Source organism: Carassius carassius, chromosome 28 (genome assembly GCF_963082965.1).
Source record: "Carassius carassius chromosome 28, fCarCar2.1, whole genome shotgun sequence".
Lineage (NCBI taxonomy): Eukaryota > Metazoa > Chordata > Actinopteri > Cypriniformes > Cyprinidae > Carassius > Carassius carassius.
In genome coordinates, this window is record NC_081782.1 from 16,835,787 (window position 1) to 16,861,143 (window position 25,357).

The window sequence follows — 25,357 nt, forward strand, 5'->3', positions numbered from 1 at the left end:
GAAAATTCTGTGGTTAAACTCCTCCACAAGAAAAATTGTAATAATATTCATTAAATATTCAAAACTATGAATACCTGCATTGCAACCGGGAAATCGTTCTGTGCCTCTGGAGGGAAAAACACGTCGACGGCTTTCTTTGGGAAGGGTTGATTTCCTGATGGAGGTGTTCCAACCTCAATAATGTGCAACTACAGTAGGGACAAAAAAAATCCACAAGTGACATTAAGTTCACAACTGTATCAATGCAAGACATAATTACTATTTTCTTCCACACAGACGTTCATTAAAAAAAATTAAAAATAACTAGACCTTTCCTCCAGCTTGTCCCCGAACGGCAAAGCAGAAAAGTGTGGACTCCTCAGCATTCCCCTCCATTTTAAACTGAGCAAATCCAGCAGCATGGCCTTCGATCGGCTGCGACACCTTTCTATCCACGGAGTAAAGTTGCATTGCGCCCACAACGCGGTTTTGCTGACAGGAAAAGGTTTAAAAATGGAATTTCAGCAGAAAAATACCAACAACTGTGACATGCAGGTTAATAAGAAAAGATCAGGCTATTTTTTGTGCATTAAACATCACAAATCAAATCGTTCTTTGTACCTGTGCCGAAATTCCAATCAGAAGCAGCCATTTCTGTTTGGCGTCAGTGCGGTAATTAATAATTTGACAGCCTGCTAAACTGGAATGCCGGTCAAAGACTTTGATGGGCTGCGAGTCTCCTTCCATACTCCAGTGATAGACCGCATTGTCTGTCACAAGTGCTACGGTATTGAGAGAGATCCACTTCCAAAATGTAACGTCCTCGGTCATGGTGTGGGCCTTCATCTTGCTCTTCATTTCAATGTTGAAAATCTGAAGGGTTTTTGCCGCTGAAATTCAGGAACAGAGGTCACTTGAATAAAACAGCGAAATTTTTCTTTGTCTAGTTCATGAATGGTGTGATTTAAATTAGTTAGCATTCAGACATCAAGCATAATGCTAACAATGGTGTGTATGTTAAATCGTAAGTGTAAAAAAACAACAAAGATATGGACAACATGACAAAGCAGTTACAATGCAAAAGGAACAGCTATTGGACAAACACTGCAAACATTTACAAACATCAAGCCGAGTTTTAATCTGCATTTAGTTGGACAATTTTTAGTGAAGTTCTTAATCTAGCAAGCTTATCAATTATTAGTTAGTTAGGAACTCATATGTCTCTACTTTGCACTACAAAAAATGCAATGCAGATTGTTTAATGTAGTTAAAAAATATGTATATATTATTCTCGCCTGCAATCACATGAATTATCACCTTACCTTAAGTATGTGGGAATACAATTTGCTAAAACATGTATAAACATGTTTAAAAGTTTTAGCCTAAAATGTGGACTGCAACTGGCTAAATCTGCAGAGATTTATTATTATTTAATCAAAATACAGTGGCCCCAAAATGCATTGAGACACTTAAAGCCACACTTAATGTATGAAAATCACTGCGATAAAAACAAAATAGTAGCATATGTATAAAAGAAAATTAGCAGAAGCACACTTATTAATCAAAACAAATCAGTTGCTTTAAATCAAATTAAGACAAAGTATTTGGACACTTTATATTTATCAAATGTTAGTTAATACTGTGGAAAGCAGATTTCAAACAACCATTAAAAACTAATTAGTTTTGAGAAAAGCTGAATTATGATTGGTTTGCACTCGATTTGATAATTTTCTCTAATCTGACAGCATTCTGACTTTTTAAGTGTCCAAATATTTATGGGGGTCACTGTATATTTGATTTAATTTCTGTTAATCACTGTTAGTAATAGATTTTATATATATATATATATAAAAATAAACAATGCCACAATGTAATGAGGGCGAAAACGGCTAACAATTCTTAATATAACTTTAAAAAAATGCATATTTTATTGAAACTCAAGGCTTTAAAACAACATACATGATACATTTCTGCACTCAGTAAAAATACACTACCATTCCAAAGTTTGGGGTAGGGGTGTGCCGGTACTAGTATCGGTACCGAACGGTTCCTGGGCAAATTCCAAATGGAAGTGATCATCCCTATCCCCTTGGAGTGGGGACTTTGGAGTGAATAGGGCATGTGTTGCCATTAAGTAGTCGTTAGGAATGCACTTTGCAATAGGAGCGACATAATTTCCTCATTATCTTCAGCTGGAATGTTCCTGTGACAGCGCAGCATGTGTCCGTCAGCAGATGTCGCTGTTTTACTGTTATAAATGTTTTTTTTGTTTATTGTTGTTAGCATAACCGTTGCAAGTAAACATACATTTTATATTTAAATAAGTTTTAAAAATATGCTATATAATATATAAAAACGAATATATATAAAACTTTTTAAAACATTAAATGTATATTGTTTTATGTTGATGTCCATCAGTGAATCTGCTGTCAAGGGAACATCCGAGCTGAAGATAATGAGGAGATTATATTGCTCCTTTTGCAAAGTGCATTCCTAACGACTACTTAATGGAACGCACATGCCCAACTCACTCCAAAGTCCCCACTTCAAGGGGATAAGGATGATAGCTTCCAAATTAAATTTGCCCGGGTACCATTCGGTACCGATACTAGTACCGGCGCATCCCTAGTTTGGGGTCAGCAAAATTTTTTGGTGTTTTTCCAAAGATGTTTCTTACGCTTACCAATGCTGCATTTATTTATTTAAAATACAATAAAAACCGTAAACTATTATACCAATTTAAAATAGCTGTTCTCTACGTATTTGTAACATATTTTGAAATTTTATTTATTCCTGTGATGCAAAAATGAATTTTAAGCATCATTGCTCCAGTCTACAGTATCAGAAATCATTCTAATGTTAATCTGCTGCTCAAGAAACATCTTAGTAACATAAATGCTGAAAAGAAATACATATATATATATATATATATGTATATATATATATATATATATCTTACTGACCCCAAACTGTGCTCATTTCCAAAATGACTATAATCATATACAAATCACTGCAAATAAGACAAAATTCAATCGATCTCATTACTTTCAAGGTCATAATTCACCTTCTCATTCTTACAGTTGAGTTGCAGAGTGAAATATATCTAGAATCTATCTGTTTACAGACATATTACACCTTTGCATTGCATTAACAGTGTACTGCCAAGTGCCAAACCAAAAAAAGAAATCAAATAAAGAGCTGAATTTTGTATTTTCATCTAACAACAAAATGTATTTAATTTTACACTAAAAAAGAAAAAAAAAACAGGCTGTTGCCATGCCATGCATGTTAGACGATCCCAACCCCCTCCTTACATGGCTAACCTATCATTCAACAAAGGCATTCAGATTGACCCCACATTTCACAATTCAAATCCAACAACCCAGGATAGATGAAATTGAACTCACCGTCTGCAAACATAAGAAAGCAGTAAGAAACAAAAATAAAAAAGAACAAAAACAAGCAAGAACAGACAAAGCATTTATGACGGCAAGACATTTCCAATGAGCATTTTAAAAGCTATTCTTAACCCAAATATTACAGCAAGAAGCTTTAATACGTAACGAGACAGAGATGGCTGGGAATATGAACATAAACTTGTAATAATAATAATTATGTTATTTGACATCACAAAAGTCATACATTGTTACATTAAACTGTCTCGATGGAAACACAGTCAGCTAAAGATATTGTAGTCATGTTATATATTGAGGGGGTGGGAGGGGGTTGCAGGAACACTCAACCTCATGGAAATTTCTATATTCATGCCAAATATTATCATTACACTTCAAAAATCGATGCCTTAATGTTTCCCCCCACTTTTCACATGTCTAATGTCCCTGTGTCTTACCTTTAAGAGCAATGACTTTGCTGGCTGGGTTCATGATGGCACTGTCTGCAGAGATGGGTCTGCGGATGGGCGTATTAGGATCACTCATGTCGATGATCACCACCTGGGCCTGTTCGCCCACCTTCTCCCGGATGCAGATGAACTTATCCGACTCCATCGTCAGGGTGCTAAACCCAATGTTCGCTGGGTTTATGCCCAGGTTTTGGAGCTGTAAGTGGTGGACAGGCATTATTTACCATTGTTAAATACAGCATCAAAATGCGGTATAGCTTTGCTTTATTTTTTAATACACTGTTTGGAGGTCATAAATGTGTCTGCTGCAAGTCTATTTCAATGTTTATCTAATGTTTTGAGATATAAATAGGGATCTATAGGCACAAGTCCCATCATCCTCCCCCAATGTGATACACCTGCGCAATAACACAATACACTGTAAAGACTCAAGTCATTACATGCCAGCAACTGGAACCTATGTCACGAAAACAACAAATATCCATGAATTAGCATTCATATCATTTATCTATCTATGCATCACACATTAATGTTGATAAACACAATCCGATTCTATACCTATATACACTATCCTAAATGTTAGAAATCATTTAAAGGGACAGTTCATGTATCAGTCAGCATTGACTTTAACTCCATTTTTTTTTTAACTAGGGATGGGCTGACAATATCAAATAATTGATTTTACTCCACCTTTATATTGATGAACTGATGTTTATTCTTAAGTTCCAAAATATATAAATTAGTCTGTTTTCATTTGATGCGTGATCAAAACAATAAGCTTTGTGCTTTATTTCTAAGAACAAGTCTCAGCTCAGATTCAAGTACTAAATGTCATTTTGATGCCCTTTAATGTGGCAACACATAGTACTCTTTACTACTAGTTATAGCATGAAAAACATGAATGAACATCAGAAGGTATGTAAACCGTACCATAATCCGTTTCACGTGTTTCAGCTTTGAAAAGATGTCAATAAAACAGCTTGTAAACAATGTCAAATAACATTTACCTCATGAAAGCAATTTTATGTCCCTATCATATTTGTTAGAGAGAAAAACTAACTCTACAGAGGAGCATTCTCCTTAAAACAGTCTATGCACCATATTACATCGTCATTATTTACCTGACCTGTTAGTGGTCTCATTTAATATAAGTTTGGAAAAAAATCTTCGGGTGAAAAAACATATCACTTAACATAAATTATTATTTTCAGTGTTAGGATAAAACTATTTTTACTTGAGTTCTGACTGATATATCTAAAAATAAACATCAATGTAATTTGGATTTCTGTAGTTTACAACAAGTTAGCGAGATTTTTCCCTTAAGAAAAATTAACGAGTTCTGTATTTGACATATCTACAAGCGAATCGATTTAGAAAATAATCAAAATCCAATCGAGATCATGATTATATATATTTTTTTTACATTCTTGGGTTAACAATCCCTTTAAATCAGAGATTTCCCCTATGGTAACGTGGACCATCCAAGTCACGGTTTATCTAAAGGACACATTTGCGATAAAATCAATCGCATCAGGTATGCAGCTTGATAAAGGAGGTTCAATCCTCCACAGATCGCTGCATCCACCTGAATAGACTATTTCCAAATACCTAGTGACCTGCTAACGTTACACAGACTGCATATTTCTAGCACTAGTATAAGCTCGTTCATTAACATCTAGTATTTTCCGTCTAAACGGGGGTTTCGAACTTTTAAATTCGAACATCCGTCAATTTTTAGAATTCCACACGCAGTGAATTCCACCGTTCAAAGATGCTGAGGTTTTGAAACACAGCCATTGAAATGGATGGGAGGTCATTCATTGAGCTAGCGCTAAAGCTAACGAGCACTGTCACCTCTGTAACAGCACAGCCAATAATTATTAATGCTGCGAACGAGTCTCGTACGGTTTAGCCGTGATAAAACCCACCTGCAGGTGCTCCTGGAAGCGGATAGGCAGGATTTGAGCCATGGTTTGGGCTTTCTGTTCTCAATCCTCCCGGCCGGACTCCTCGCAAAAATTTCTGGCTAGCTTTAGCGAGCGACGACCTCCTCTCCGCGGACACCCCCGAGTCAAAACAGATCAGATACAGGACTGCTGGCTTATTAGACAGAGAATGCAAGTGTCGCGTTTCAGTCGTGTCAAGCCAATCCGCCAGATGGTTGATGTTTTTTTCTCCCCTCTCTGCACGGATGGGACTCGCTCAGACCCGCAATGGCGGCGGAAACAGCTCAGACTGACAATCCGGAAACAGCAGCGCGGACTTTGCGGCGGAAGAACATTCGCGATTCCAGCGATTTTGTTAATCAAGCAGGAGATGCGCGAGGCTCTGATTTGGTGTATGTGAGCGTTCGGGCGGTTAATATTTTAGATTTGAATTATAAGTGCCGGTATGAGTAGTCTAGTCAGTATTAAATAATTCGTTTCATTTTTGCCACATCATTCAGTTCTTCATATTCTATGTACGTCATTTCCGACTGCGCTGGTGGTGGTTCGTTCGTGAACGAATCGTTGTATTTGAATTAATCTCGAGTCGTTCGCTGAATCGTTTTCTGGCTAAGCGTTTAAAATTGTAGATTCTGGTTGTTAAAAGAGCATAATGCAGTTGGTTGGATAATGCCTGGGTAATTTAGCTATTGAAAATACAAAATTTTAACTTTTTGAAATGATGATAAATTTGCAGAACAAGATAACATTATTCAGTTCTCTGTGTTTTTAAGTAAATTCATATTTTTTTAAGTCTGAACAAGAGAACAGCACTGAAGAACCTAAGCTGAACATCTCGTCAGTGAATGAAATTAGTCAACATATTATTTGTAAATTTTATGTTGTTCCTTTAATCATGGGTCATAAAAAAAACTGGGTGTTTTTTAGGGCTGAGGGACACACCAATCCAATGTTCTGTCAATGTCTAGCCAGTGTTGAATGCCTGTTGTTGTGCTCAGTTTTTGCGTTGTGTTCCGCACCCTTGGCACTAGTCAGACCGTGTCTGTGGCTTTTTGGCCAAATGTGCATGTTGGATCAGCAACTGAGCCCATCAGTAAGAGAGACCAGTCTGACTGGATGTTAACGAACCAGTGCACAATAAAAAAAAACTAAAGTGATAAATCTATTTCCACTTATTTTTCACTTCCAGTTCTTTCCTTTCTGGCCCAAAGGACCGACGAAGACAGTGCCATTTACAAGTCATCAGACATATCTGAAGCAGCGAGTCCATCTGTGGTTAGCAAGAAAAAGGTATCTAGCAATTCTCTGTTAATAGTTTGTATATCTGCAGTCCTAGTTTCAGGTTTCAATTTTTTAATGACAAATAAATACTACTGCCACATGCTAGTATGGAGAGTTGTCCCATAACTGTATGAGTTTCTTTCTTCTGTTGAGCACAAAAAAAAGATATTTATAAAAACTGTTGGTAATAACCAAACAGTTGACTGTAGCCACTGACTTCCACAGTATTGAAAAAAAAGTACTACAGAAATCGATGGCTACCATACGCTGTTTGGTTATCAACATTCTTCAAATATTGTGTTCAACAGAAAAAAATATTCATATAGGTTTGGAACAGCTTGAGGGGGAGTAAATTATAACACAATTTTTATTTTTGAGTGAATTATCCCTCTAATAAATCAGTTGAGTGTTAAATTCAATGACTTATCACCTCCTAATGATAACCTAGAAAGGGCCACTGAGCTAATCTTAACAAATCACTTTTCACTTTCACTTTTTTGTCACTTTCAAATCTTATAAGTGAATCATATGAGTCAAAGATTTAAGTCATTGGGATAAATGAAAACTTGCCCTCAAATGCACTGGATGCGGAACTGTTTTAAAATCTGTCATGTTTTGTCCAAACTTTACACATGTAAAAAAGGGACCAGAGTGCTGTGGCAGTAAATGAGGATTATGTTCTGAAAATCTCAGATTATAAAGTCTTTCATATTTGCATTCAGCTGCAGTATCTGTGGTGAATATTTGATCCTCTCATGTGCCCATTTCTTTGCAAATGAATCTGTTTTCACTCCAAATAGCGAGCACAAGCCTCTGTTATTGAACTTTCATCTTTCCCATTTCCAGCTTCTTTGCCGCATCCTCTGTAACCTTTTTTTTTTTTTAATGTTTTACAAAAATACGGTATGACACAATTTCACAACATTAAATTGCTCAGCCTCTACAAACGCACCTGCTTGTCTTTTTGCTGCCACTTTCTTTTTCCACTCCGCCATCTCTTTATCGGTTACCTCTTCCCTAGTGAGACTACTCAACACATAGACATCAATTTCATGCAGCTTCGACAACAGGTCTTTTACCCACTCGTAATCGTAATGGATGGGACTAACTGTTCTGACATACACCTGTGAGGTGACCAAAACATCATGGATGATGATCCAGTCCAGAAGCAATTCTTGACCAAAGAGCTGAATAAAAGAAGTTTAAGCTAGTGTTTGACTAAAACTATTATGATCTCTGCTTCATTTTGTCCTTCTGGTTTACCTTTAAAATAAAGGTAATATAAATAAATAAATATTAATTAATAAAAAATTAATAAATTCTGGAATTTCCAAGGTCATTCACTTTGATATAGGTATGACTTCCAAAATATCCAAACTTACTAGAGTTGCACGATTAATCGAACACGATTAATTTTGATTGTCATCTGTGATTACCTTTTTTTTTTCATTATGATTCAGTGATTAGGAGTAAATGTGCTTTCAGGTGGAGCGGCATTTACTACACAGAGCCGTGGTTCTCTGAAAAGCTATGCAGAATCGCGTTCATAATTGCGGACGATTTAATCATAGGATTATGAAATCAACAAAATCATTCCTGATAATGTCAGCTGTTTGGGTATCTTCTCATTGAAGTATGGCTCTGTAAATACTGCTCCATCTGAGAGCAAGTGAAAATACCACATTTAATAGCATGTTTCAACACCAAATTAAATTCATAACGTCTGTCGAGTGTTTAAACTAAATCTTTCTGTGAGATGATGTGGCTTCTTAAACAGAATAATTAAGGCACAAAATATTCCATTGTATTCTAAGAAGTTATAAAGGATATGCCGATTAGCATTTCACTATAGATATAGTTTATTATGATGAAAATTATAATAAGAACTAAGATAAAGCATATATTGCTGTAGTCGTGTGTTTATTAGTCACGTTGAATCAATGAAAGCAGTTAAATCTTCTGTTTATTCAGCTGCAGAGATTTCCCAGATTTCTTCTTCGGGGCATAATTGGATTTTCAGCGCGAGAGCGCCCTCTGGCCTTCGGATGGAGATTTACTGCTAATCGTAAAACCGTGCTTCACTGAAAGGTATGCATGACAATCGCTGCGTCTGCCAAATCGCAATTTATTGCCTCTGCGATTTAATTTTGATTAATTGTGCAGGACTAAAACTTACATTTGAGTTGTGATTTAGTTGTTTCACAAATCCACTGTCAACAATCTACACAACACACACACACACACACAAAAAAAATCTACACTACAACAGTTCCTCTGAGGATAACTACATCATTTTGGATATCTGCCATTTAACACTTCAACATTTGTATCTCAGAAACAAAGGTACAAATGCTGTAACTGGGGCTGTACCTTTTTAAAGGTTATGTAAATTTAGTTTTTACTTTTAAAGTGTGCCTATAAGCATAAGTAGGCTACCTTAAGCATAAGTACCTTAAAGATACACATTAGTACCTAAATATTATATATTAATACCTTTCGAAAGTGACCATCCCAGTGACAGTTTTATTTTTTTATTACATTTATTTTTTTTTTTAATTATGATTTGGAATATTTTATGCAGAAATTTCAATCAAATACACTATCATTCAGAGGTCTGGGGTTAGTAAAATTTGTTCTTGAAAGATATTAATACTTTGCAAGGATGCATAAAATGGGTTAAAATGTATATATACTTTATAATGTTACATTTTTAAAAAAAAAATGCTGTTCTTTTGGACTTGCTTACAGCATGCTTACTAACTATGCACACAGGGATTGGCTGATAGTCTCTGTCAGAGATTTATTCATAGATAAATTAATATATATATTCAAATAAAGGTTTAAAAATAGTTTGTAGCTTTGGGCTAATATTGCTGCAACTTCACTCACGATTGATGGAATCAGGTAATACAAAAATTAAATAAGCATCATTTTCTAAATATGTTAAATGGCAGATATCCAAAATGATGTAGTTATGCTCAGAGGAACTGTTGTACTGTAGATTTTGTTTGTGTGTGTGTGTGTGTGTGTGTGTTGTAGATACATTGTTGACAGTGGATTTGTGAAACAACTAAATCACAACTCAAATGTAAGTTTTAGTCCTGCACAATTGATCAAAATTAAATCGCAGAGGCAATAAATTGCGATTTGGCAGACGCAGCGGTTGTCATGCATACCTTTCAGTGAAGCACGGTTTTACGATTAGCAGTAAATCTCCATCCGAAGGCCAGAGGGCGCTCTCGCGCTGAAAATCAAGAGTGTAATCTATGGGCTGAAATATGTGCCACTAGAAACTGAATTTGAATTGCTAAACTTGAATAATTGCATTGAATAACTGAATTTGAATAACATAATTTGAAAGTGTATTTATTCAAAAACAGAATCTGAATTGTGGTCGAATAAAATTTGTCCAACAAAATTTGATCCTCACTTAAAGTTAAACTCTCTATATATCTTCACATTCACTTCTCACAATTCAGATTCAGTTCTCAAATTCAATTTCAAGTTACTGAGACAGACATCCGGGTAGTTGGAGGATGAAGGAAGAGCAATCCAGCCCAGATCGATAGATCGCGTTCATTGGCGCACAGGAGCCAATCAGCACCTACGTTTTGAAGCAAAGTACGTACCCACCATGAAACAAGGAAGAAGTGCTTGCCTTGCCGACTGACTTGACCACCATGGATCCGCCTGGGACAAATATGGTAATGAAAATTTTTTTTTTCACGATCTAATGATCTTTAGTTTAATGGTGTAGCTGTTTTGTAGAAACGGGGGAAATTACATCTTTCTCGATGTGTTGCAAACACAGTAGCTATTATCCCACGTTTTTGTGGTTATGTACTAGCTCTGGTAACAACATCTTTGTTTGGCGTTTATTATTTCTAAGCATTTGCCTCTTCCTCCGGTGAAAATGTTGTTGCCGCCAAGTAGACTGGTCATGTCTTCAGCGTGATTATTTACGATAACTACTCCTCGTGATTGTCATTGTCAGGGTACTGCTTACTAAGAGGGAGAGAGAGAGTAGTAAGCCTGTATGTCTCACTATGTTTTGACAAGGAGACAACTCAGAAGTAGTCAATTCAACATATTTGCTCACAGATGCAATACCTTCCCATGGTCCTGTTGGGCCCAGTGCCCAACATCAAACTTTAGTATATTTTTTTAGTCAATAAAAAAAGTCAATATATTGTCGCATTTTAGTTAGATCTATCCCTCCAAGCATCCGTCTCCCCACCAGTGGATTAATGCATTGACCAGTTAGATTTAATGCTTTTTAAATTGACTGAGCTGTTACCATAAAGGCTCACTGTGCTGTGTGATGTACATTTATTTTCAACAGTACAAAGGTTTTTTTTGGTTGTCACTGTTCCCATATGATTATTATTGATCAGTTTGTCCTGACCATAGCAAAATTACTTTCTCTCAAAAGTCCACCTTTTAACTTAAACTTTTATATGTGGCTTCTGTACTGAGTTTATTGTACACATTTTTACATTTTAATTTTACATTATATTTCATACTTGTGTTTTGTCGTTTCAGCAAAGCTGACTTCATTCCTTCAACTTCAAAACAAAAGTGAGCATTTCTAGGTTTGTACGCTTCTATATTCTCCTTCAAATGTAAATAACCTAAGACTCTTAAACTTTTGGGGCCAAGTACCTCATATCATGTCAAAGAATCCAGGGATCACCTGTAAGCGATGACCCTACAGAAGCAACAAAAAAGTAAATGGCAAAAATATGCAAATACTAACACACAAGAGAAAGAATAATTCACGTACATACACCACAGTTTCTGAGAAACAAGAGGAAGGTGAAAGAATTTAAAGCAATGTTTGAATGCAAAATAGACTGAGTTGAACAGATTACATTTATGTCTGTTTAATTGTTTTTATAACAACATACACATAAATCATAACTTGATTTTGAAAGATTTGTAAACCGATGCTCTACGGTTAACAATGATTTTTGATGATTCCTGCTTCTGATGTCTTCTGACCCCGTTCTGCATGATGTCAAGAAAGTCTTCCAGCATACTGTACTGTATATTACACCGGCAGAAAGGAAATAATTATTGTTATTATATTACAGTTCCTAAACATTTTTATATTTTTCTTTACCACAGAAGCTCTGTCCCGAGACACTCTGGAGCTAGTTGAGACTGATGATTCCCCAATCTTCCACAATGGACTTCACATAGGATGAACTGTTTCCAGTTTCAGCAAAACAGCAAGAATTCATTGATGGATGACTGCACCTTAGAACTCTTCACTAACACTGCCTGCATCACCTGGGCCACAGAGAAAACAATGTTACTGCCTGTACATAGCACAATTAACCTTTAACCTTACAGCTGAATCAATGCAGTAACACTGTTAACTACTATTGACATTGTACCAAATGTTCAGACTGAATATACAGAGGAGAACTGGTCCCCAGTGTTTTTGATTAGTCTGGTTTCTCCAAAGGTTTTTTACTCCATTATCTACATCTTGCAGATTTTTCTTTATTAACCACTGTTGCCTATGGCTTGCTTGCTGTATGTATGAAGACTAAAGCATTTAGCACCAACTTTTAAAATAGTGAGGGTGTTTTTGACCATATAGACACAACAGTATGTCTTTCTGTAAAGATTCTTTGAAATGTTATGTATTTCGAAAACTGTATAAATGGCTTACATTGATAGTGTGCATATTGCTTGAACATTTATATGTAAAAAAAAAAAAAAAAAATCAGTAGAATTATTATTATAATGTCCTTTTTATGTACTGTGTTATATGTGTTAAACTCAATTACAATTGTAATTTCTGTCATCATAATTTAAATAGTGTGATAATTACTGTATGATAGTTTCTTAAATAATAGACAATCAGTAATTACAGTACATTAACTGCCTGTAAGCAAAACCATATATAACAACGTAATTAATTATTACACTTATTACGACCACTGGCATGGCACCAACATACCAAAACTCACTGGTTAAATCTTATGTGCCCTCCAGAAGTTTGCGCTTTGCAAGTGAACGACACCTCGTGGTGCCATCCCAAAGAAGTTCAAAATCACTCTCACTGACCTTTTCCTAGACTGTGCCCAGCTGGTGGAATGACCTCGTGAACTCTTATCACACCGGATCCATGGTGGTCAAGTCAATCGGCAAGGCAAGCACTTCTTCCTTGTTTCATGGTGGGTACGTACTATGCTTCAAAACGTAGGTTCTGATTGGCTCCTGTGCGCCAATGAACGCGATCTATCGATCTGTGCTCGATTGCTCTTCCTTCATCCTCCAACTACCCGGATGTCTGTCTCAGTAACTTGAAATTGAATTTGAGAACTGAATCTGAATTGTGAGAAGTGAATGTGAAGATATATATAGAGTTTATTTTTAAGTGAGGATCAAATTTTATTGGACAAATTTTATTCGGCTACAATTCAGATTCAGTTTTTGAATAAATACAATTTCAAATTATACAATACAGATTCAGATTTTCAATGCAATGATTCAAATTAAACAATACACTTTCAAATTAGGTTATTCAAATTCAGTTATTCAATGCAATTATTCAAGTTTAGCAATTCAAATTCAGTTTCTGGTGGCACATATTTCAGCCCATAGTAATCTCAGTGTAAATATCACACGTTCATAATCACACTCAGTAATAATCACACGTTATTTTGGCGCAGAGGTCCTTGTATGGATGAAATTTTATGTCAATTAGATTTGCATATGCAGGCTATGAGTTGTGGAAGTGTACATAAAACTTTTAGCTTAAATTAAATTTGCATGCACAAGAGAAGCTTTGTAAAAGTGTAAATCCCGTTTCAAGCATAAGAAAAAAAAGATTTGCAGCATTTTACTGTTACTCATAAGTGAAATTCAAGTTTTGTGAAACTTCAGCTTCATGCTAAAGCAAAATAAATATGATCTGCATTCTTCTGACTTCCATTTTTCTGTGCTTACACTTTTGGCAAATTGTTTTTGCTAAAATACAAAAGTACTGCAAGCCTTTGAACTGTGATTTGCAAGCGAAAACAACAGTTTAAAGAACTGCAAAATGGATCGACTGCATAGAACCAGTTTTTATGTGTAAAAAAAACAAAATGTCTAAATGACTTGTTGTGCATGTGGGGCAAAAAGTTCCCGAAATAAACCAATAAGTACAGCTCCGTCTTTCTTTTCTCTGCGCTTATAATTTTTTCAATTCTCTCACTAACTGATTTTTGCGAGCTTGACGGGGCATTCACACTGGACTCGTCTTGCGCGAATAAATCGTGCTATTGGCGCATAGTTGGATGCTTGAACATTTTGAGTTTACGTGCTTAATTCGCTTCTGAAATTTGCTTCATTCGTGCGTCAAACTCACTTCACAACAGACGCGAATTCGGGAGGGGCATCTGCCAGTTGAGTTCATGCAGCATTGTGATTTCAACCCCAATTTATTCGGATAATTTTCTAAATGTTACTGTTATTGTGTCATGAAATGTAGTTTTAAAAGTACTTCAGGCGAGAATGTAGTTGTTTTAAACTCAAATCTGCGGTTTATTTATAAAGACAGTGCCTTTTTAAAAATGTGTTTCACAGATTTCGGAGGCGGTCAGCTCCACGCGATCAGCGGGAGCTCAGTGCTCATGTTACCATTGAGAGCACTCAACTCGGCTAGTCCTTATGACATCTCTGATGTCTCTTTAGTGGTTAAACATAAAATATAATTCGTTTTGGGTAAATCTGACAGGTAATCTTTGCCCTTTATTCAATTAATCTATTAATATGTTAAAATAAAAAGAGGCAATTAACTTAACATGTAAATCACTCACGATTTTAACTCTTCATTCGCATCTGGTGTGAACACACCATGAGGGAGAGGGCAAGTCCACCACATTCTTGTAGCCAATCACATTTATATGTTGTGTTCCATTAGGCTATGTGTTCATACTGACTGGCCATATATTATATATTAGTTTATTGTAATATAGTAATTTTGATGATACTTAAAGATGGCCTAGTATCTGCACTAGTTTAATACATGTATAATTTCACCTGTCTACTGATGAAACCAAAAATTTAACCAACAGTAACATATATATAACAGGGATATATCATGCGTTATTGGGGACGTTTTCGTCCACTGGGGGGTAAAGTTGAGTCTTATTTTGGCCACAACTTTCTCTGTGTTTGAACTAATGGAATGATTTTTGGTGACAAATCTTATTTTGACCCATATTTTTGGAAAATGCTTTGAAATTCACTACCCTTTCGTTATTAAAATTTAAATTAAACTGCTGTAAAAATCTATCAAATAATTTTTTTTTTAAATTTTTTTTGCATAAATCTATCAATCAACCTCAGTCCCGATCAAAACTACCAATTGTTTTTTTTTTTTTAAATCCAAGATTTTAACTCTTTAATTACCAAGTTCATAAGTTATGTAACTGATTTGGGAAAAAACACACAAAATTACATATTTTCAATATAAAAAGTGATTGTGGACTGGGTATTTTTTTTTACCTTTTATCACAGTCTTGGGCATGTTAATTAGTAACAAGATTGGCTTTGATGCATTGTTAGTTTTTGTGCAGCATTATATTTTAATTTTTTGTTGTTGGTGGCTGTTTTTGCCCCATTTACTTCCATTTTAACGACATTTTTTGATTGCAAAGCCATGACACCATATAATCATGCATTCTTGATTGTTGGTGGTTTTCCCTTTTGGGAAGAGGTAAAATTCAATCAAACAGTTGATCGCTAGGTGCGGCCATTAACCCTTTAGATAGACCTGTGCAAAAAAAGGCTTAGTTTCTGGCTTGTATATGGAGTTATATGGAGTATAACAGCAAATTATAGTGTGTGTGTGTGTGTGTGTGTGTGTGTGTGTGTGTGTGTGTGTGTGTGTAAGTGTGAGAGAGAGAGAGAGAGAGAGAGAGAGAGAGAGAGAGAGAGAGACCTTTGTGCACTTACCTTGATGTATCTGAAAAAATCTAAATATGCAACTCATGCTCTCAGAACTACATATTATTATTATACTTTTTTTTACTTTAACATGTTGTAATTTAAGGGGATTTGACTAAATATTACTAAAATATTTATTATCTCTAACTTATTGGGAACTTATTCACCTTCATCTGTAACACCATTTTGTAACCACTAGATGGCTGTTTAGCTCTATAAATAAACATATAAACATGGCTGTGTGCCTTCCCTAGTGGCTGGGAACGTTGGATTCCCACATTTACTTTAATTTGGATATATATATTTATACATCATTAAATAAATTTTTACCAAAATCAAAATTTTTGATTTGAAGTGTAAGTTTTTGCGCTAGTCAAATCTGGACACAAATAAATCATTTTGTTGCTCATACTTTCTTCCTATAATAGCTTGATCAGTCATATGAAAGTAATTAGAATTGTCAAAATGTAAAAATTATACAATTGAGTGTTAAATACCGTAAACATAGACATGGTTTGAAAAACTGACTAATTCAGATTTATGTAGCTTTATTTGTTTAGTAAAAAGATTTTACAAAGTATAGCACTCTGATACTTTAGTGCTGAGCATTGTCACATAACATCATTTTGACTGTATGTTTAACAGCTCAATGGTGTATGAAGATTATATGAAAATTCAATGTAAAGCCAAACCAATCCAATAATGTTAACACTAACTCAATTCAGTATGAACACATGGGAGTCTAGCCTAATGGTACACAACATAAGGTGGGGCAGCTGTGGCCTAATGGTTAGAGACTTGGACTATATATCTGAGGATCACAGGTTCGAGTTTCTGTGCTGGCAGGAGTTGTAGGTGGGAGGGAGTGAATGAACAGTCCTCTCTTCCACCCCTCAATACCCATGGCTGAAGTGCCCTTGAGCAAGGCACTGAACCCCCAGTTGCTCATCAGGTGCTGGATATATAGCTGCCCACTGCTCCGGGTGTGTGTTCACTTGGATGGGTTAAGTGCAGAGCACCAGTTCCGAGTATGGGTTACCATACTTGGCAAATGTCACGACTTTAACAAATAAAGTGTCATGTTTTAATCAAGCTGTTATTTATTTTTTATTTTTTAATGTATGTGAACATTAAAAGTACCATTCTGGCAGCAAGAACGATCCAGAACTAAATGTAGATTAATGTTTTGGCATATGATGTGTTTATTGAACCAAATAAGAGTAAATGAAGAGTCAGTCAGAGCCTCATGTGATTGGCTACAAGAAGGTGGACCCGCCCTCCCCCTCACGCTTACAAAACTCGAGAATCGTGCCAAAATTGTAAGCGCAAAGAAAAGAAAGACGGAGCTGGACATATCGGTTTATTTCGGGGACTTTTTGCCCCACATGCACAAAAAGTAATTTAGACATTTGCAACGGTTTTTTTTTTTTTTTTCACACATACAGGCTGGTTCTATGCAGTCGATCCGTTTTGCTGTTCTTTAAGCTGTTGTTTTCGCTTGCAAATCACTGTTCACAGGCTTGCAGTGCTTTTGACAGTATTACGCTCACAGTTTTATGTACACTTCCAGGGGCGTAGCAAGTTTTTCAAAAGTGTGGGGGATGGATGTGGTTTGTTTATAAACAATAAAAATGATGAATACAGTGACAGAGGGGAACAAAATGCAGGGCTTAAAGTTCTTCGCACTGTGTCGGATTTCCAGCTTGCAGCGTTTGGCTGGGGAAAAAATAATCCTACATTTAAAAAAAAAAAAAATCAAAAAAGGGGAGAAAAAAACGGCCACACAAAGCTTTTTCTCTGGTGGTATAAATAATGTAACAATTTACTGTTTTTAAACATTAAAATAATATACACTTTTCTTTCATAGTTCTTCAACAGGAATGCAAACAATAGCTGCTGAACAATATCCCAATAATAGCAATTAGCATTAGTCTAAAAAACGAAATGTAATACCGAAAACACTCGACATGTCAACAAAACGATAACAGAACATCTTCCCAAACACATATCAAGCTTATTTTAAAACCTCGAAAGCATAAACACTCATTCAAAGTACCTGGAAAATGGAGATGTAAATAACCATAACCATAAGTTACCGCCTCCTCAGCACGAGCTGACCGATAACACCCCAAGAGAGGCGGGACTTAAGGCAGAACAACCAATCATCAGCCGGCCACACTCAAAGCCGGTGTCATGTTTGAGAGGGAGGGGGACAGGAGGCAGCAGCAGCGAGCGCAGACGTAGACACAGAGCGGCCAGAGAAACGGAGGAGCGACTGTAGTAAGGCGTTTGTGCAAAACTGCGGAAAAACTGCAGAAAACGTGCGGGTGTTGAACCCTCTCACTAGGAAAAGTGTGGGTGTTAAAACACCCACATCCCCCACGGGTGCGACGCCTCTGTACACTCCCACAACTCCTACCCTGCGTATGCAAATCTATTTGCCATTCAATTACTTTCATACCTTGTTTCATCTTTTTTCACAAGTTGTCAGTTGCTTTACATTTCTTAAAAAAAAATGTTGGTTTACATTTCTTCTAACTCACAGCGAACGCAAACACATCAGCGCCACCTGCAGCACAGGATGACAGCACTGCTGCGTTCACTGCAGGTTTTCATAGCAGCTGTTAGTTAAAAATGTGTGTGCATCATATTATGTATGTTCAAAATAAATACATTAAAGTAGATTTACAAAACTGTGACAAACAAAAAGTTCTTATCAATATGCTGACCAGCTAATATTAAAACGCACCAACTGCTGTTTGTAATATGCAAAACAAAGGAGGCAGGAGGTTAATGATAATTAAAAGCATTAGTTCTTCATGCAGGGATTTGTGTATTTCACTTAACAGATTTTATTTTAATAAAATGATTGTGATTTCCATGAGCTATGTTAAACATCAGCATTTATTGAGATATTGAACCGTCTGAAATTCTGGATTCTGTGGAACTGGATTCTGTCGTTGACTTCTGATCACGTCAGTCACTGTATATTGGATTTTTAAACTGATAATTTTCTGGAGAAATGAAGGAAAACATCACAATGAAGTTTTTTTTGGCTGTCATAGTAAAACTTCATTAATATAAAAATAAATGACATTTAAGAACAATGAATAGTAATTACGTTTTTTTCTTCTTCGTTTTTTGCCAGCATTCGCTGGAATGGAGAGCTCCGCCTGGTTGACTGAAATGTTTCAAACAAATTTTTGGTTTACTTCAGTTGTAGCACATACAGCGAATCTGTTTTCCAAGCACAAATATTGTCTTACCATAATATGGTTTCTCATTTGAAGGATGACTTGTAGTTGGCTCAGGAGCAGCTCTGAATGCTGATTGTTTTTTTTTTTTTTCAAAATTAGATTTGCATCATTTATCTTGTAAAGCAGTACAATAATTCAAGAACCAAAAATTATGATTTACCTCTCTGAGGATGTTGCCCCTGCCGTGCAGCAGAACTTGGATTTGGAGCATGTATGTCATTTTCTGGACAAAGCAAAACAAAAATATATATACACATATATATATTTTACCCCAAATCATGAAAAAAAATCATTAAAACCAACTTGAACTCCAATGTTCACACAGTGAAAACAGTACATATATGATACATCATTCATACCATAAACAGTTATGGGGTTCCTCCTCACACCTTCAGGAATAAGATCAACAGACAAACAACATTTTTATTTACAGCTAATCTTATCATTAATAGCATATTGTAACATAATATTCTTTGACCAGAAATATTTTGGTCTGCTGAAATCGCAAAATACATCCCATAGTGCAGGAATAATGATTTATATGATTCACCTGTCCTCAGTCCCTCCCTGTTCTAGCTTGTACTATTTTAAACAATGTCTGAAACTTTGTTTTACAAACACTTCTTGTGTTCATTTTGCCTCTTTATGATGAATTTCTAGTTGTATTCCTCATTTGTAAGTCACTTTGAATAAAAGCATCTGCTAAATGAATAAATGTAACTGAAAAAAAAGTAATTTGGCATTTATTTATATACATTTATTTATGGCATTTATTTATTTGAAATACAAAATAATAATAAACAAAAATTGTGTATTGTTATGTCTTTATTCCTTTTGATACATTATATGCAACAACCACAAAAAAGTAGTCATTTCTTTCTTTTTGTTATTTTTCAATCTTACTCTGACACTGAATACTTGAATAATGGCTAATGAAAAGCTTTGCTATCATAGGAATAAATGACATTTTAAAACAGAAAACACTTATAATATAAGCAATATTATTTATAATTATTAATATTTCACAATATTACTGTTTTACCGTATTTTTGATCAAATAAATGCAAATTTTCCAAGAAAACACTATGCACGTTTAGATTTTTTTCTCACTGAAATGCTCCAAGCAAACATGGTTTAATATTTTGTATAGTGCAATGACATTCATTGATTTTTAAGTGCAATAGTGTGCTTTTTAAGACCACATCCTGATAAGTAAAGCATGTTTCTTACCCCTCATGTCTCCATGTCCACTGCTTTCTGTATTCTGTGTTTCTTTGGGGGAAGTACCTAAAAGTCATATTATTTACACAGAGGTCAGGAAACTCCAGAGAATGTCACTGAACGTCAAACATTGGTCAGGTGTGTTATACTGCTCACCTTCACTCTGTACGCCATTACTGAGATCAGATTTGGATGATGTATTCACACACTTTCCTGTCCAAGGGAAGATTTATTTAAAACATCTATTTGAGTAAATACACACATTATTACTTTTTATTTATTTTACATAATAAATATACAGATACTAGCCTATTTAAATTATACTATCTAAATACTGTAAAGAAACAATGCTCACCATAGAATATTGATAACAGGGTGAATGCAATAAAAAGGAGAGTAAACAATCCAGCTCCAGCTGCAAAGTAGATCCAGGGGTTTGTCTCATTGATTTCTACAAAGAAAATAAAAACATTACAGTTATAATGTAACAGTGTAACAAAATCACACCGTTTTGACCAATAATCATCTATGTGTCTATACACAAATGTTAATGAACACTATTTCTGCACATGAGCTAAAACGCTTTTCACGGCCTGGCATTTTGTCACATGGAACATGCTTTCAAATGCCATATCTCTGCGAAAAAAATGCAGTTAATCACAAAAAGTCACGAATCCGCAAGAATGTAAAATGTAACAAAATATTTAAACCATTGATTTTTTAAATATCGTATATATTAACATTTGTCTGAATGTATGCTAGTGCAGTTATATATAGCACCTCTAATCTTACTGTGCAGACGTTCAGTGATCTTCACCATCCAGCATTCACTGTTGAGCTTACAATCGTAGGTGCCGAGGTCTGAAGACTGCAGATCATGGATGAGGATGGAGAAGTTTCCATGTTTAGATAGAAGTGGAAAAACATTCACTCGTCCTTCAGTACGACTGTCAAAGAAGATTCTCCCATTAATCATGATCCTTACAAGACTGGAATAGTGTCTCCACTCCACTTCCTTGGTTTCATTGAGATGGCTTATATTAAAATGACATGGGAGAAAGACATCAGATTTCAGAGAAGCGTTTACGGTGACCTCTGTGCATCCTTTTTTCCCTAGAATGAAGAACAGCATCAAAATGTAAATGATTCAGTATGATGTCACACATGCACACATTTGAATCTTTTAAGATTAATTTGCTACCAAACATAACATACATGATATTGAAGACATGTCTCGTTTAAACACAACAATGGGAATGGGAAACAATATAATAAAAAAAGACTGTGAAAATTCATCTGCATTGTTAATCATTTTGATCTTTTATGTAAAAACTTCACAACAATGTATCCTTTCATTGGATAATAAGAAAATTGCATAATTGGAAATATCATTATGAAATAAAGGTTTTTCTCAAATACTCGTTGGACAAAATTGTTGGCACCCCTAGAAATTATTATAGAACCTACATCACCACATGTTGTTTGGGAGGGTTTCAAGAAAAATTCTCCTAGCTCATCCAAAAACAAATGGCTGGGACTGTTTGACTGTCTGGGAAAAAAATGGGACTGGCTTCTATGGTCAGATTAAACTAAAAAATTAGCTTTTTAGCAGCAATCACTCAAGATGGGTTTGGTGACACAGAGATTTAAAACTACTCCATGTGTACAAATAAATATACAGCTGTATTTTTGGATGTCGTGGGCCTATATTTCTACTGGAGGTCCTGGACATCTTGTTTAGATACATGAAATCATGGATTCTATCAAATACCAACAGATAAAAAATCAGTAAGTGACTGACTCTGTTAGAAATCTTATAATGGGCCATGTTTGGCTCTTCCAACTGTACAATAATCCAAACACAAACCTCAAAAACAACACAAAAATGGGTCACTGAGCACAAAACCAAGCTTCTGCTATAGCCATTCCAGTCCTCTGACCTGAACCATATGGAAAGTGAGAGAAGTGAAGAGAAGAATGCCAACATGGAGCTGGGAATCTAAAGGGTCTGGAGTGATTCTGGATAAAGGAATGTTCTCTGATCTCTTGTCAGGTGTTCTTTAACCTCATCAGGCATTATAGGAGAAAATTTGTTAAACTGTTAGCTGTTAAACTGGCAAATTAAGGTTTTGAAAAGTATTGAATAAAAGGGTGCCGTTAATTGTGGCCAATGTGTATTAGAGAAAAACATTTATTACATAATGATACCCCCCCCCCCCCCCCATTTTAAATTCTTATTATCCAATGAAAGTATACATTTTTGTGAATTTTTAAAATAAAAGATCAACAGGATTAACAATGCAGATGAATTTTCACAGCCTTCTTTGATCATATTTACCAAGTGGACCAATATTTTTGGCCATGACTGTATATATACACGTGTGTGTATTTATATATACATAATCAATATACACAGTACACACACATATATTATGTAATCAAAAACACTTCTTTTGGAAGCAAAAAATAGTTTGACAGCACTAATTAAAATATAGTCAAAATGATAAACATTTTATACCATATAAACCACATTATAACTGACAATAAATAGTAAATACTGCTATTTTGAACCTACCATTTGAAGACGCCAAAGCACCAAAAAATATCCAAAGACGTGAAATGTGCATGATGCATGACATCCAAGGTGTCAAAGCTGCAAGACCAAGACAGAGAATGTGTAGGCTGATGTCCTTCACATGAAATTTCCTGTAAACACACACGCACAGACTCTTACATGTGGTGGTCTAGGGCTGTGATCTTACAGCATCAGTAACTAGTCACTTATGACATATGATTTTCTACTGGCAGATTAGTGATCAAACAGTTGTTACCAAACTATGAAAAATGTGATTTGTGATGCTTTTAATAACATTTAAAGCTCTTTTGCATGGGAGTGTTATGTGGTTTTTGAGTCAAATGATGGACTATGTTCTTACTTCAGTTCAAGCAACAGGTTTCAATTTTTACCACATCCTGTAGCAAAGTGAGAGCACCTCAGATTATTATGCATGTGACTGTTAGAAAATATCTGACATAAATGACTCTTGTCCAACTTACTCATTAAGTATTTAATGAGGCTACTGATGTCATGCAGTTTCCTCTCATGACAGCACTGATATATTGTTAGAAAACTGCTAACCAATCTCTGCCTTAATTTGCATATTTTGCAAAGTTGTTGCAAAAATGCAAGTTATTATATACACTGAAAATCAAGTTCTTGATTATAAACAATTTTGGGTTCACTATTGCATCAAACATGCACATTTATTTGACTGAAATCAAGATTATGTTCAGGCCAAAGCTGCAGGTTTTCCCCTGTTCTGAGGCTGTAGGTATAGCCTATATATTTGCTCACTGCATCGTTTATTTTAAGATCCGCTTGCGACAACCACAACACAACACAAGCATCTGTAAATGTAGAGAATAGCAAACCACATTGTTTCCCCTAAATGGCCTTAAAGTAAAACTACAGGTTCACTTTCAGAAAAAAAGGTCCGAAAGCTGATACTGGGGCGGTACCTTTAAAAAAAATGTACACACACACAAAGTTTCATCACACGTTTGTCTTTAAACAGATAAAAAAAAATTAAGGTTACGTTTGTTTTTAAAGGTTTAGCAACATATGTGTGTAACATATGTGTGTAAACAAAAAATATTTTAAATACATAAATTAATATAAAAAATTATTAAACTATTTCATTACAATATATTATAAAATCTTACATTTACACTTTATGAAATATTTATTTACATTTACTGGTTACAGTTACTGCTTACTCAAACTGCTTACACAAAACAAACTTTACTTGCCACACAGTTTCTGAAAGCTGACACTCAAACACCAGAAACACACGCCAAATGTGCAAAACCATACACTAATCTTTTGCCTTTGACTCAGTTTTCCATTTCATAAAACCGTTTGTGTGCAAAACAAAACACACAGTTCTCTATGTAACACACACACACAAAAATCTTTCAGGAAGTAGCCTATCTTGATTTCCTTTTTCAAACACAACCAATCAAAATGGCAGAATCATTGGTCAGTGCCTCACACTAACTCACATGTGAAACACTGGTGGCTTTACTTAACATCAAGCAATCGTGGCTTAGAATAGGCCTATAAATACACATCTACACTACACATGGTTTATTTATTTAGTTTCCTTCATACTATGTAATACTGTATTCACAATCACAAATTCTTACAGTAAAAAAAAACAGATAACCATACTTATTCAGGGTCGCCAACTCTCATGCATCTGGCGTGACACTCACGCTTGGACTTCAGCGTGAGATTGATGCTGAAAGCGTGAGTGTCATGCCAGATGCGTTAGAGTTGGCAACCCTGGTTATTTTAAAGGTTAAAGAGTTAGGTGTGAAGTCACACGTAGATTGCCATATGAAGAGCAGTGTGTGTGTGTGTGTGTGTGTGCCCACTTGTACAAGAAATAGCAAGTGACTATTTGACTTTAAAGGGTCCTTTGAATTTGTCTTCCATTAGTCCTTGATTAGTTCCGATCTTGCTTTAAAGTTTACCATGAATTTTTCAACATCTCTCTGCCGAATTACTTTCAATCTTGTACAGCTCATGAAAGAAGAGCTTCTTGTTTTTAATAACTGTGCGTATGATATATCCAAAAATATAATATTATGGCAAAGGTGTTTGCAACATAAGACAAATGTTTGCTTATGTGATATTTCGAATGAAGTGCATAATTTTTCAAGAGATGTAAGGCACTTTGCAGTTTGTGTGTGAAATATTTGGAATTATGTGTAAAGTTTTGGAAAAAGAGACAACGTTTTGAAATGTGTGTAAACAGTTGAAAAAAAAAGGATTTCTTTTCAAAGCCAACTAAATTTCA

At 35.4% G+C, this 25,357-nt stretch overlaps 2 protein-coding genes across 2 annotated transcripts in view; both read right to left on the reverse strand.

The window, feature by feature from the left end:
- LOC132108103 (clathrin heavy chain 1-like) overlaps window positions 1-6,285 on the reverse strand; it is a 32,124-nt gene extending 25,839 nt beyond the window's left edge. Inside the window, exons 1-5 of the mRNA XM_059514649.1 lie at window positions 5,770-6,285; window positions 3,830-4,037; window positions 601-869; window positions 310-471; window positions 75-188 (exon numbers count right to left, since the gene is read on the reverse strand). Coding sequence (XP_059370632.1) covers window positions 75-188; window positions 310-471; window positions 601-869; window positions 3,830-4,037; window positions 5,770-5,811 — 795 coding nt within the window. The 5' untranslated portion in view covers window positions 5,812-6,285. The remainder of the gene's footprint in view (window positions 1-74; window positions 189-309; window positions 472-600; window positions 870-3,829; window positions 4,038-5,769) is intronic.
- Window positions 6,286-18,847: 12,562 nt separating this feature from the next.
- On the reverse strand, window positions 18,848-21,602 carry LOC132108445 (uncharacterized). The gene is made up of 8 exons (XM_059515153.1): window positions 21,276-21,602; window positions 20,851-20,946; window positions 20,652-20,708; window positions 20,505-20,561; window positions 19,634-19,663; window positions 19,435-19,497; window positions 19,139-19,343; window positions 18,848-19,031 (listed from the first exon to the last, which is right to left on the reverse strand). The coding sequence occupies exons 1-7, from the start codon at window positions 21,469-21,471 to the stop codon at window positions 19,231-19,233; spliced, it is 612 nt and encodes a 203-aa protein (XP_059371136.1). The 5' UTR covers window positions 21,472-21,602; the 3' UTR covers window positions 18,848-19,031; window positions 19,139-19,230.
- Window positions 21,603-25,357: the final 3,755 nt, after the last annotated feature.